Here is a 15,024-nt window from a genome sequence, read left to right as displayed (position 1 = left end):
GTGTGTGTGTTCCACTGTCAGGCCTCATATGCATTTTCCTTCACCCGCTGAAAGTAAACATAGCTGAAGAAAGCTAATCTGTGGTGTAAATGAGCAGCTGCTGCTCATTGGTGTGCATGTGTGTGTATGGTGGCAGTGTATGTTTCGCTGTGATATCATGAAGTGTGCGTGTGTGTTTGTGTGTAATGTTCAGCCAATATGCCGTCTGAGTGATGTCTAGTCTGTGTGGGATTGCGATATAGCTTGTTTCTTAGCTGTGTGTGCGTTTTGCATTCATAGAGATAATACATTCCCGAGCCCTTTAACCTAACCTTAACCATCACAACTAAACCCTAACCTAAACCTAAAGCCCAATTTATACTCCTGCGTAAAGTGCTCTGCGTAGCTACGCAGAGTCCTCTGCGTCGACGCAGAACCTGTCGAAGAGCCTCTGCGTCGTCTCCGGGTGCACGGAATATTTTTTAAGTGTCCGTCACTCCGTCAAGGGACTACGGAGACGGCAAGAGCTGCGATTGGTCCTCAGGACAGGCCGAGCTAAGCTGCTCTGTGCCGGCTCTCAGTGCGCTCCGGGCGTCCTGACAGAGGCGGAGCTGATCCCCGCCGATAACGCCGCTGCCAAACTATAAATACGTCATATCTTAACACACACAGCACATGTTTAGACTCTAAATGGCCAATTTCTCGCCTCAAATTATCTTAAAACTGCGTTTCGTGACACAGAAAAGTGAGAAACGGCCACTTTTTCAACAACAACAGTCTTTCTCTCTCTTTCTTTCTCGGACGCAGTCGGAGAAGTATAATGTGGCCTTAAGTCTAAAGGCCACATTATACTTCTCCGACTGCGTATGCGTTATCCGTCTGCGTCACCACGGAGACGCCTCGAGCATTTATACTTCTGCGTCGTGGTGACGGACACTCGCTGCAATTTCCCACCCGATCAGTAGGGGTCGCTGCGCAAGGTTGTTGTGCTTCTGGCTACAGTGAGCAATGGCGTCCGAGAAAGAAAGAGAGAGAAAGACTGTTGTTGTTGAAAAAGTGGCCGTTTCTCACTTTTCTGTGTCACGGAACGCAGTTTTAAGATAATTTGAGGCGAGAAATTGGCCATTTAGAGTCTAAACATGTGCTGTGTGTGTTAAGATATGACGTATTTATAGTTCGGCAGCGGCGTTATCGGCGGGGATCAGCTCCGCCTCTGTCAGGACGCCCGGAGCGCACTGAGAGCCGGCACAGAGCAGCTTAGCTCGGCCTGTCCTGAGGACCAATCGCAGCTCTTGCCGTCTCCGTAGTCCCTTGACGGAGTGACGGACACTTAAAAAATATTCCGTGCACCCGGAGACGACGCAGAGGCTCTTCGACAGGTTCTGCGTCGACGTAGAGGACTCTGCGTAGCTACGCAGAGCACTTTACGCAGGAGTATAAATTGGGCTTAACCCTAAAACCAGGTCTTAATCCTCACACAGAGGACACTCTAACCAAAGCGTTATCCCCAACCATAACAAGTTAATGCCTAACCCTAACCTTAACCTAACCACAATTCAAATCTTACACCTAGACTTAACCAGTTCCTCAGAAATGTGGTTCTGCCTCATTAGGACCAGGTTTTCGTCTCCATAAGGACGACTGGTCCTGACAAGGAGAGTGTTTATGCTAAAAAAAAAGGTCCCTAAAGAGGTAACAAATAATAAAACACACAATAACGTGTATAAAACACAGAGACGCACAGTGGTGGTCCAGTGTTCATCAGAAGATAAGCAGAGGAGACTTAATCACCTTCACATGTGAGAGGCCACTTCAGCGTGTCCTCACATCCACATGCAGCAGCTGACCCCACTGTGTTTGTGTGACAGTGTCTGTTACTGATATGAAAGTGTGCATTTCAAATAGTGACTTGAATGGTCTTGCAGACCCATTGCACACTGAAGAAAAAAAAGCACAGGATTTTTCTAACCCACATCAATATTAGACTGAATTTTTTTCACTGTTAACACAGTGGTCATTATGTTGTCAAGTAATTCTCAAGAAAAATGTAAAAAAAAAAGTGTCAATTGTCCAAGGGATCCTGCCCTTTATTCAGTGGCTGCATTCTGTGGCCTAGTATTTGAGTCATTGCTACTTGTTTCTTCTAAATGTTTGTTCTCTTTTAGATCTATGCTCCTTTATTGTTGCTTCCACCTGACACCAAAACCCATTTAAGTGAGAGGGAAACTAACAGAAACATCATCTCTATCTTATTAAAATGCAACTGTTCATTTAGGAGGGCCGCTGATAAAAATGACTGAAAGTGATTGTTCATAAAGAGGGATAAATAGCAAGGGAGAAAAGATGGAGATTTTCCTTGCTGAAGTTAAAGTCACTTTAACAGGCATTTTAATGGCCAGTCTGTCCAATTGTCCCACCAGTGTAGACGAACGTGTGTGCACCAATTTAGCCCACTCCTCACTGTCCTGTTCTTCTTCTGCTGTGTGTGTAATGGAGATAACAGCTGGACACCACTTCTTTTAAACACTGCCTATGTGTTTCCTGGGCTCTTTTTCCCCCCTCTTTTTTTTTAGTATCTTCGTTTATCTGCTGTCTTTCTCTCACATAGTGTTGTTTTTTTTGCTCCTGTGTGTCTCACTAAAGCCAAGTACAGAGTTGGATGATCACTGTGCATCCCACACTACACAACGTGATGTCTTATGATGGGGAGTCTTTGCACTGGTTCACTCTGGAGTTCATGCTACACGAGTGGCCGGCAATGTGGGATCAAACACTACATGATCTTTCACCAGGAGGAGCCACTGACAGATATGTCTCATCATGAAAACACACAGGGTCACAACAACACCCATTGGAAGTGAAATTGGGAATGATGTGCAAACACAGGCTTAATTTAGCTTGATTTCATGCCTGAAGCTTGACTTTTGAACATTAGGCAGGCAGTTCTGTCTGTCTGGAATTCTTTTGCTGTTGTTCCTCCTCCCTGTTCTGATGAACCAGTGACGTCTTCCTGTTAGAGCTTCAGCTGCTGTCACTCTGTCCTAGTCCCACATTGGCAGAAAATCTGATCAAATTTCCACCATGCTGAAATCAGCGTCTGTGACATGATGGGAAGACTTCAGCAGTCATACAATGCTGCTTTTCCACTACATGGTTCTATGGTTGTTGGTTTATTATAGTACCTGCTCAAAGTGGGCGGGGTCATTACGGCTGCCGTTTCATGCAGCCGTGCTGTTATACGCGACACACATAAACTAGTGACTAGTGACTTGTAAAGCAGTTGTTTTTGATGTACTGAATCATTAGTATCAGTTAATTAAACAGATTTGTTCAGTACTTCCTCTCAGACTCCATCTGACACAGTCACTGGATTGAAATACAGCAGCAGGGCTTTCGGCAGTGCTGTCGCTAAATACCTCCTTATGTTAACTATTGAGATTTTAGACATTCTTGCTTAATGTTGGAGATTAACACAGTTGCATATTTCAGTCATAAAAATCATTAGTTGTATAAATATATAAATGGCTTATAGCATGATCCCAATAAACTGACATTACTGTAGCTTCCTAGCTGGTAGCTAAGCTATTTTACAATAATCTATGGATTATCATCCAAATGCAGGGAATGACTGTCTGTCACATGACAGGTGACTCACTGAGAGCAAATTAAAAAGACATCTGGATGGACATGAACATAGTTTTCCTGAAAAACATTGATGCATTGTCATTTTATTAAAAGGTGGTCGATCGTGATTATTTTGGAAAAATCTGTCAAATTAAGTTATTATTTTGCAAAACATTAAGTAGTGTCCATTAATTAAAGATGTGTAATCGTAGTAATTTAGGACAGAGCTGTAAAATAATGCAGAGATGTTAGAAATGTCTAACATTGTTTGATCACAGCATTATCACATTATTAAAGATGTTTTATTGTCACACGTCAGTATTGAGATGGATTTTAAAGGTTCCATATGTAAGAATGTGGCCAAAACGGTTACTACACTCAAATTCAAAATACCGAGAACTTTTAGGTTTTGTTTTCTGACGTAACTGGCAACCCGTGGTTGCTCGATAGCGGAGACTCTTCTGACTGCAATGATTGGTAGACGGCGGTAGATGGCGCCACATGCCAAAACATGATTTCAAAACATAAACATGATTTGCAGTCTGCAAAATATATCTTTTAATGCAAATATTTTGGCTGTATTGTGGTTGTTGGTGAGTTCAGTTTGTTATATGAACATTATTCCTGAGTCTCTGTGACATATTAGGAGGATTTTATGGCCAGTTGCTTTAGATTTAGTACATAATGAACCTTTAAATAATTCATCCTTCCATCCAGCAAACATTAAGGCATCCATAATGATCGTTGAATGAATTGTTTTCTGTTTATTCAAATTTCAAATCGCAGTACTTTTACCCTCTTTTTTGTGTCTTATTACAGGACCTAATAATTTCATTCAGTCATGGCTAACTGACTGAGTGTCTTTCTATCCTTGACAATGCTTCTTACCGTTTGGTGAACGTCCCAGACCTGAGCGTCGTACTGCTGGTGTTGAGAGACGTAGAGTCCGGCTCGCTGAGCCAGTTCACAAAACAGCTTCAGAGTTTCACCTCGACGTGGAGCGAAAACCAATGCCATGCCCTTCGTGGAAAAAGTAGGTAAGGAAAGTACAATGACATAATTAATAGGTCACCTCATACCGTTTTAAAAGGAAATTGCACAAACATTGCAAACATAGACAAAATATTTGCAATTATAAATTAGGTGATAAACCAAAAACACTTGAGCCCTTCAAATCCCATCATGAAATATTACATAGTAGGTGTTAATGTCTGCTCATGTGACTTCTCTCAGTGTTTGCGTGCGTGCACGTGTGTATGTGTGTGTTTGTGTGTGAGACGGAGAGCGCGAGAGGGAGAAAAGCAGCGTGTGTGCATATGCATCACAGATGTCCTGCAAATACTAAGAGGATTACCAAGAGGTTCAAAGTTTCTTTGAAATCCCTCAGCTTTCAGTTTTATTTCATGCTGATCATGTTATTATTGTTTTAATTAAATGGAGCAGGGACGCTCAGACAAACACACAAATGAATGAACAAGCTAAAAGTACACAAACACTGTGAAAACAGCAGGATCATCCTGTTTGACAGATGATTTTTCATCTGTATATCCAGCTGCATTTTTTTTTTCTCTCTCTCTCTCTGACTACCCCTCCTCTTTGAAATCAGCAAATCCAGACAAACAGAAAAAATTCATCCCAGCACTAATCAGCTGATTAAGGGAGATCCAGTCCACAGCATGGACCACCTTTGTCAGAAACAACAAATTAGTGCAATTAGATGGGAGAAATAATTGTTGCTTTGTTAATTGTTTAATCAGCTTAGTAAATTATTAAATATTTGCCATCGCATGTTGTGGCAGCGAGTGTTTGATGGCCTCCCCTCAAATCATATTAGCCTCTGAATTATCCCCGCTGGATTAAAGATATGAGCCTTAACACATAGATGTACAACAATGGCCAGATGTCATATCCGTCATTCACCCACATCAACGGCCTGCATTTAACTGCAACCGAGACAGACTGAATGAAATGTCAAATAAAGAGCTATGTTTCACAGCTGGAAAATGACTTAATGTGATAATGCGCCTGTTTATTTGGTGTGTACAAATCTGCTGTGGGGTGCTGGGTAGTTTTTTTTTAATATAATCAGGCTATATGCAGGAATCCTGAAGTTAAATTCAACACCTTTTGAAAACTTTTTCAAGACCTTATGGTCACTTCAAGCTGTAATCAGCAACACATTATTAACTTACAAAACAGTTTTAGTTTGCAATTAAATCTATAGAGCACAATATAGTCACTTGTACGTGTGAGGAATGATCCGATCTTGTAGGGCTAGCATGCCTGCGCTTCCTTTTTAACAAACACGGGGCGGAAAATAAATACATTCATGCATACTTTATGCAGTCAAACTGTACACTCTTAGAAATAAGGGCTGCAAATGTGTTCTTCTACAAGGGCTGAGGTTCTACCTGGAACTATCTGTTTTTCCAAGGGTTCTTGGTAACACTAATGGTTCCAGTAAGAACCATTCTGATCAAGAGAACCCTTTAAAACCCCTTTCCTGAATAAAGGGTTTTAAAGGGGTTCTTGGTAACACTAAGTTACCAGGTGGAACCTTTATAAAAGGTTCTACCTAGAACCAAATAGAGTTCTACTATGAGGACAAGCCGAATAACCTTATATGGTTCTCCTTAGCACTTTTATTTCTAAGAGTGTATGGACAAAATGTAATACCTCATGAAATCGCAATTAAGACTTTTAATAATTTTTAAGTCCCCTAATCATGAAATCTTTTGACTCTCAGCAGCAGGGGACTATCTATACTGTGTAGATAGAAGTGACTGAGGCTCTATGAGGCTGTTGGAAGATCCTCTGCTTGTGTTAACTCTGAAGGAGCACACCGTGAAACAGCACAAATGTATTTACAAGAAGAGCTGTGATTTTGCATGTGTCAAGTAAATATATGGAAAAATGAGAGACAACCATCAAAGTTTAGAGCTGAAAGAGTAAAGGGTGGATGAGATTATGCATTCAAGCAGACATAATGTACATTTACATCTAATCTGGAACTGTGATATTGTGCAAATGCTATCAAAACAGAGTTAGCCCAGAAAACCTCTTACAAACAAGATGCATGTTGAGATTCTACATTGAGTTTTTCCAGTTTCATCCATTTTCTTCTTCCATCTCTACTCTAGTGTCCACCTTTTCAAAAACCTTCATCATTGCCGTCTTATTTTTTTATCCACATTCCTCCCTGATCTACCTCACCCCCCCCCCCTTGCTTTGTCCTCCCCTTCTATTCCCTCGAGTGCCAGTTTCATCTTGTTTTCATGAACAGATATGCCTAATACCACTCTGGCCCGTGTCCTTAAAATGCACCCGTCTTTTGTCAGATGAATACAAATCTCAACCGTATCTCTTCCTGCCGTTTGCTTTCTCCCCTCCCATTTGCTTTGGCTGTCACAGCATGGGGTCTCATCATGAGGCCAAACGGGGGAAGTTGCCCCGGATTTGTGATTAAGAGAGAAGCCATGAAAGAGAAAGATGGAGATCAGAGTGATGTATTCAAGTTGCTCATAATAAGCATTAAAGCATTACATGATATTAATCCTGTCGGACTATTAATGTGTATTTTGACTGGGAAGAGAACGAGTGAGAATTAGAGGAAGGGGATAAGCATATATATATATATATATATGTATATATATATATATATATATATATATATATATATATATATATATATATATATATATATATACAGTAGACACTCACTCACACACACACACACACACACACACACACACACTTACCTTGGGTTGCAGTAATCTCCTCATCGCATCAACCAGGCTGGCTCTGTACTGGTCGAGGAACAAACTGAGAGGGAGATGAAGAATCGTGTTAAAATGCGTTCCTTTAATAGCAGCACCAGATAAAGCAGCAGGCCATTTATTTTCTTTTGTTTACAAATAAATCCAGCGACAGGAAGAAGGTAAAAAACAATTTGCATGAGTAAGATGCTCTTCCTTTTTGTTTGCATCAGTTGCACCTCAGCCTGTTGTTGAGGAATGGAAAGGAATGCAGAAATCTTACAAAGCACAGGTTGCAAAGATACAATAACCTTATAGAAAACACGCACACACACACACACACACACAAATGTATGTGCAAATAGCACCACAGAACACCTTGAATTTGTGCAATTCATGACATGGGTGCTCTGCAGTTACCATGAATATATAGGAACAAAAAACTTTTTTCAAATTGTTCAATAATGTAATATGTGCATGAATAAAATGTATATATAATCTACTGTTTTTGCAACATTTCATTAATTGAGATTTTATACAATTTAACGGCAGTGCTCGTTTTAAATCACTACAAAACTTAAAGTATTTGTTTTCTTATCTCGTCATCCCAACATAATTCAGTATTTAAAACATTTACGTAACTGTGACAGTTTCTAGATGGATGATTTGTGAAAACAAACACTCAACATCCATCACACCACACGTGTGTCGAATCACAATGACAGATTTCAATTCATTATGGTCATAAGTGTGTGTGTGTCTGTGAGAGAGAGAGAGAGAGAGAGAGAGAGAGAGAGAGAGAGAGAGAGAGAGAGAGAGAGAGAGAGAGAGAGAGAGAGAGAGAGAGAGAGAGAGAGAGAGAGAGTGAGTGTGTGTGTGTACCTATTTTTCACAGATGAGAGTGGAGTAATTTGACTAAAATGCAACAATACAGTGCAGATTTGATATAATCCCACACATCCGTCCAAGTGGCCAGTGACGTGGCGATCTGGATGCCAGTTCTCACTCACTCTTTCCAACCTTCACTTCAATCAAAATGCTCTCATTTCAGTATCTCCCTCTTGTGCCTGTAGTTACACAAATGTGTGTGTGTTCAGATTATATAAATATATCTACCTATAAAGCAAGTTGTGTCTGTGTGTGTGCGTCTGTGACGGGCATATCTTGCTGACCGTTAGTCAGATCGACCTAAGACTTTGGATATGGGCTGAGCATAGCCCGATGGTGTGCATCCTTGATTTTCACCTTTTTCGGAGTAATTTTATTTTTTTGCTGTCATCACGCTACACCAGGCAGGGGCGCAGTCAGGATTGTCTTTCATAGTAAGCCCCCCCCCCCCAGGCTACTTTTAAAACAATGCATATGCAAACATGGTGTCAAAAAATATGTGTTTGTTGTACAGACATTGTGTACAAGCTCATGACTTTAACGACTGATGAGTATTTTATTGTGACAAAACATAGTTTCTACATGAGTGAGTGTAAAAATGCATGGATGTGGCCACAATGGATGCGGTTCTATAGGTCGCAAAAAGCCTACTGCCCTCTTCCTACTACTACCTACCGCATTTTGCACACATAATTTTATTTTTCTTAAAATAACTATTTCTGTGTCTCTTTCTATCTCAATGTACATCCATGTCTTACACACTCTGTATATTAACACTACACAAGAGTACACCTCTTTGTACATCCAACCTTCACACACAGCCTCATTTGGCCATAACTGAAAAATCTTCTTCAGCTCCCACTATAGGAATACATACTTTCTATGGGCACTGCACTAGTAATAATAATACAAAAAAAAAAAAAACACAAAGGACAGCACCTTAGTGAAAACAGGATGTGATGTGTGTAGCTACGCGTTAAGTTTATTGTTATTTCTGGGGTTAGACAGAGGTGCAGAGTTTATTTGACTTGAAAGGTGAGAGGTTTGTGTTTGGTTTATTTTGCCACAGACACCGGTTCACAGGAAAAGTGAGTGCTAATTACAACAAGGAAGTGAGCTAGTTGGGTGGAGGTATCAGTTGGAATACACATACACACCCATAGACCCATATATATATACACACACGCTGAGGGCAGAGGAAGGACAGAGTGTCATTAAGAGGGCGACAGCCAAAGTCACGGCCAAGATGAAACCTTTTCCCTGCAGCTGTTAACAACAACTTAAATGTTGCTGATCGCTGATAATACAATTAGAAGTATAGCTTAAGTTTAGGCCAAGCTTTCAGCAATATTTATAGACAGAAAAACTAAGAGATCACTAAAAATACACAAAATACAAAAAGTAATATAATGTATATAATATCTGTGTTCAGTAATTGTGACCAGTGAAGGATGTGGGAAAACAAACTGATTGGAAAAGGTCTCCTACCCATGATGTAATTCAAATATAGAGACTTAACCCCCTTTACGAATGTTTTTCTTTACAGTCTGGCTGAGGTTTTCCGTTGTATAATGTCAGACTGACATTTATGGACTCTCAAATGAAGTGGTCCTCCCCTTTAAGGTCACCTCTAATGCCCCCAGACTGTCAGAGGACTATTGTCTCCTGCTGACCCCTCCCAGCCAGTACAGCCCAGTGAAACTGCCTGGAGGTCAAAGGTCACAACATGGGTGTATGTGTGTATGTGTGTGAGAGAGAGAGTGCTGCTGCTATATTTGTCTGCTTGCACACATATACCAAAATACAGGATGTCGTCAAAGCATGAGACATTGGAAACACGACATCATCAACTATAAGCCTCCGTTTTAAGAGGAAATTACATTGCGTGTACTAAGCCAAAGAAAAGACGCAGTTATCGTCAATTTAGTGAAAACAATATTTTGTAATCAGCTAAACTTTCTGTTTTTATAATACATACGGTTTTATTTCTCTTTTCAGCAAATACACCTTCAACTCACAACTGACACACACATAAAGTCATCACCACAACCCAGTGATAACAACCCCGTGCCGCTCATCTACCATGGTTTAATTTAAAATGGGGTGGGACGGTATATAAACCATACATTAAAGCCATTAACGCTCCAGTGTTTAACTTCCGTCACCAGAATTGAGCTTCTGCAGTGAGTGACAGAGAGGCTGTTGAGAAGAGGCAGGAGTCAGGACTGTGAGGATTGGGAGGAAACTGTTTATCTTTGCTTCTTGCCAAGGAAGCACACAGTGACGTCTGACTTCCTCCCTCCTCACGCAAACCTGCAGAGCTTTCGTGAAAGGACAACTCTTCGTCCATATTCCAATTACTAGCGTATCTGGGTAACACTTTATAATAAGTACACACTATTTGCATTCATTGAGCATTAATAAATATTGAATTCATCATTTATAACACATGAAAACTCATTAGTATGTCGTTTATAAACACAGTTCTAAATGTTTTACTCGTGCTGAAGTGTTAGCATGTACTGAGCGACAGCAGTCCCTTGGAGGTGGATGCTGATTGGCTGCAACTATTTGGACACTGTTCCTCAGCTGATGGGATGAGTAAAACATGTATAACTGTGTTCATAAACTACATACTAATGAGTTTTCATGCGGGATAAATGATGAATGAAATATTTATTAATGCTTAACTAATGCTAATAGTGTGTACTTATTATAAAGTGTTACTGCGTAGCAGTTATGCTTTACCCTTCCCCATATTATGGTAATGTCACCACAGACATGAAAACACAACACTGCCGCACTGAGAAACACAGTGAGTGGAACCCACGCCACACAAGCTTTGGTGAATTATATTCATAATGTTCCACTTCAGACTGAAACAGCAACACAACCTTGTACAAAAACCAAAATTCAAAAAAAAGGACTAAAGCAGAAAATAAAGAGCTACTGGAGTTCAAGCACTGACCTTGACCTTTTTTTATTTATTTATTTAAAATTAAAAATTAAAAAAGACAGTTAGAAGAACTGTCAGTCACTTGTTTCACCCTATGAAGGAAAATAAATCAGTGCGAGAATGTGTTGCTCAAATCACACTCTTGGAATGTCGTTTACACATTTTCTTGGCTCTGATATAGTGGTGAAAAGGCTGAACACCTTGAGAGTTTTATGTTCTTTTTGTTTGTTTAGTTGTTTACAATCTAATCCAAAGTCAATTAACATGCCATTCAGATCTGCTATCAGCTCTTTGTTTGCCTAAAATGCAGAAACATAAAAACGCTGAATACTTGTCAGTTTTCAGCACAAAGGCTGTGGTGCACCATAAATGACACCTGAGCAGCAGAAGTTATGACATGTCAAACAAGTATTTCTAATTGACATAGTTGAGCCACAATCGTATGAAAGGCTTTGCATACTTTTATAAACGGTCTCATTCATTCATTCATTTGAACCTTTATTTGACTCAATTGCACTAAAGACAAAATGGTCTATAGACCTTCAAAAAATATGAAAATAATTTCAATGTGGTAATGAGCAATTCTGAATGTAGCAAAAGCATTTCATTAAGTGAACTGAGGGGAAGGACTGCCATTCTGACATCAATGATATGATTAAGATGGAGAAAACAAACAAACAAAAGAGAAGTATTTTCTGTGAGTGTGTGTTGGAACAAAACAGTTGATGGTTAAATGAATATTTAATTGATAATCATTCTTTCATTACTCAGCAAAAGATAAGAAATGTAAACTTTTTGTATGTAAGGTAGCATTAACATCAAGCTCAGAATTGAAAGTGCAATAGCAGTGAACTTTAGTGTATGATAAATCCAACATGGTGAAAATCAATGTTGTTCCATCATAAACTACAAGCATCTGGCTACTGTAAATACAGTGTGAGCATAATTATTCTTTAAATGCCATAGGCTGCCATTTCCAGCTTGGTTCTTTTGTGTTTTATGAATGTCCGTCCTATGTAGTTTAATGTATTATCCACAGCTCCTAATCTAATCCAATTCTGCAGTCAGCTATACACACAACAGGTGTATGTGCATTAAAAGTGAACACGTGTATGTACAAAAACATGCTTGAACATAGATGTAGTACAAAAAACAATGCACACAAGCATATTAACACACATTTGCACAGCATTCAAAGTGCCTTACCTCAACCAAAACCATAACAACTAGTTAACCCAAAATGTCCTCATTCCGAATTTCTTTTTCGGTCCTCACAAAGCAACAAATACAATGTGGAAATTAGGTTCCGCCTCATTAGGACAAGGCTTTGGTCCCCATGAGGACTATTGGGCCCGACAAAGACAGTGTTTATATCAGAAAAGAGACTGAAGAGGCAACAAAAACGAGAACGCACACAAACGCATGCACAGCAAACCAAACAAGGCTTTATCTCAGGAAACACACATGGACAGTTTTTTGGAAAAATCACACATGCCAACCCCCTAGCCAAGGATGCTCTGCCATCCAGATGCCCACTGCAGGAATCCATCCCTCTCTCACACAAACATAAACACATGGAAGGGTGCACACGCACACTCATTCACTCCTGTCTGTCTTTCTCTCCGTCATATATCTAATATATATCTTTCTAAGTCTTATATGTCGCCTGTCACTGATAATAGTTTTGAGAAACTGATAAGACATAAAGATCTCTACTACCACCTGTACTACTATCACTCATTAAATCACACCAACATTACAATTATTATTAGAGATAGAGAGAAGGAATTGTTACCTGTAGCCATGTCTACGTTATATATGCAATGATACAACTGAGAAAAGCAAATAGCAGGAAATATACCATGTCCAATAACCAATGAGATTGCTGAATCCGAGTGATTTAATAATTGAAATTCCATCACATTAGAAAAAGGTGTTTGGCAGTGCCAGATTCATACTTTAAGTCTCATCTCTAACAGCAAAATCCACTCCAGTCCCTGACAATTATTGTGTTGCATTGATACCCTTCTTGAAAAATAGACAAGATGTTCAAAGAATGTCGAGCATAATGGATGACTGACATGCCACGTTTCACCAAACTCTTCTTCCAGCCTTGCTCGCCTCCTCTCATTCACCCTTCTCTCCTCTCAGCAGTGGTTCCATTGCTCCTGGTAGGAGCTATAATTAATCGGAGTGGAAGCTGTGTTGTTGACCTTTTCGCAGGTGATCATCACAATGATGTACTCGTTAATCGGTTAGCCATCACTCTTCAACCAACACCACTGCAATTATCGCACAATCACTCGCATGCTCGCTCGCTCACATACACACACACACATAAAAATAAAAAAAAAAAGACGGAACCACACAGAAATAAAAAAAAAACATTGTGCTGCACACACAAAAACACGGAATCGTGGCATAGGTATGCATCACTGCTGAAAGAAATGGGAAATCTAAAGAAGCATGATATCAAACATTCACAAACAATTTGCTTTGCTGTCACACTATCTGCTTCTATCCATCATACACATGTGCATACACACTAGTCCACTGAAAAACATCCTCTATTAGCTGCCTGCTCTCGCTCTCTCTCTCTGGGAGCCGTACCTGACTATTACCTGTAATGACAATGACATTACAATAATGATAACGGCATTTGCTAATGCTGCACTTACCACATGTGCACTCACTCGGGCAGATAGATACACAAATACCGTACACAAGCTTATTTTGTTCAGCAGTTGAGAGGCTGGAAAATAGTCAAGTACTTTTGCTTTAACCAACAGCATGTCCATCTTTTCATCAAGTGCGAGGGTTTGTACAGTATGTGCACGTGTGGATGTGAGTGTAGAGGTGGTGGAGGGTAAATGGGCAAAAGTGCTTTTTACTTACATTGACAAAAACTTTAAGGAATATAATGGTTCACATGACTAAAAAAAAGGATGAAAAGACCAGGCTTGTCCTTCAGTCCTAAAACAATATCCTCAGCCTCGATCCATAAATGAGATGTGAATCGTCCCAGTGCAACACCTTTCATCACTGCAAGATCTGAGACTGAATATAATCAGGAAGAATATCTTAATATCTTAAGTTAAATGTGTGAGTGAGAGTGAAGTACAAATCTGTAGGGGAATATATAAATAAAACTCACCTCTTAATCCAATTTCACTATAAGAGTCTCCGAAGTATGAGAGCGCAAATTATCTTATTGGGATTAAATCTGCCTCCTGTGAAAAGTCCCTATAGCTGACTTTGCTCTGCCTTTTTACACCAACGTTTGTGATAATGGTGCTTCTTTGAGCTCAATATTATATATAGTTTGAGAACCACTGCTGTGAGTAATCCGACTTCCTCTACTTCGAGTTTTTTTTAAAGTTTAATCAGAAGACATAACGAACATTCACATATTCACATATTCACATATTCAGCTATTTAAATATCCTCTACTTCAGGTTCGGTGATTCCACAAAGAATCCTTTCATCATCATCGTAATCCATCAAAATCCCTTCCTCATCTTTAAATGATAACAATTTATATCAACATCTTACGTTATATGATATTCTTGTTTATGTTAAATAACAAAAGCTGGGAATTTCATATAAGACTACTTAATTTGTAGCCTTGTTTGTCTTTGTTGTGTAGGTGAAAACAAATCAAATCTGCACAGATCATCTTAGCTTTATTGATTTAAAAAAATATATAAATAAAAAACATGATGCAAGAAACACTAAAAATCCAAATGCATATTATTCCACACGCCTCGACTGAGCAGTGCAACCAATGTTCTTTATTATTAGCTACAAGATCTAAATTTCAAT

General features: G+C 39.6%; 1 protein-coding gene across 1 annotated transcript in view; it reads right to left on the bottom strand.

The window, feature by feature from the left end:
* The window catches only part of camkmt (calmodulin-lysine N-methyltransferase), a gene marked incomplete at its 5' end in the record, with an annotated part of 96,304 nt that overhangs the window by 2,114 nt on the left and 79,166 nt on the right, over nucleotides 1-15,024 (bottom strand). Inside the window, 2 exons of the mRNA XM_083897182.1 lie at nucleotides 4,492-4,623; nucleotides 7,362-7,425. Coding sequence (XP_083753308.1) covers nucleotides 4,492-4,623; nucleotides 7,362-7,425 — 196 coding nt within the window. The remainder of the gene's footprint in view (nucleotides 1-4,491; nucleotides 4,624-7,361; nucleotides 7,426-15,024) is intronic.

The sequence above is a fragment of the Microchirus variegatus genome, assembly GCF_963457635.1.
Source record: "Microchirus variegatus genome assembly, chromosome: 11".
Classification (NCBI taxonomy): Eukaryota; Metazoa; Chordata; class Actinopteri; order Pleuronectiformes; family Soleidae; genus Microchirus; species Microchirus variegatus.
This window is presented reverse-complemented; position numbering and strand designations above follow the sequence as displayed.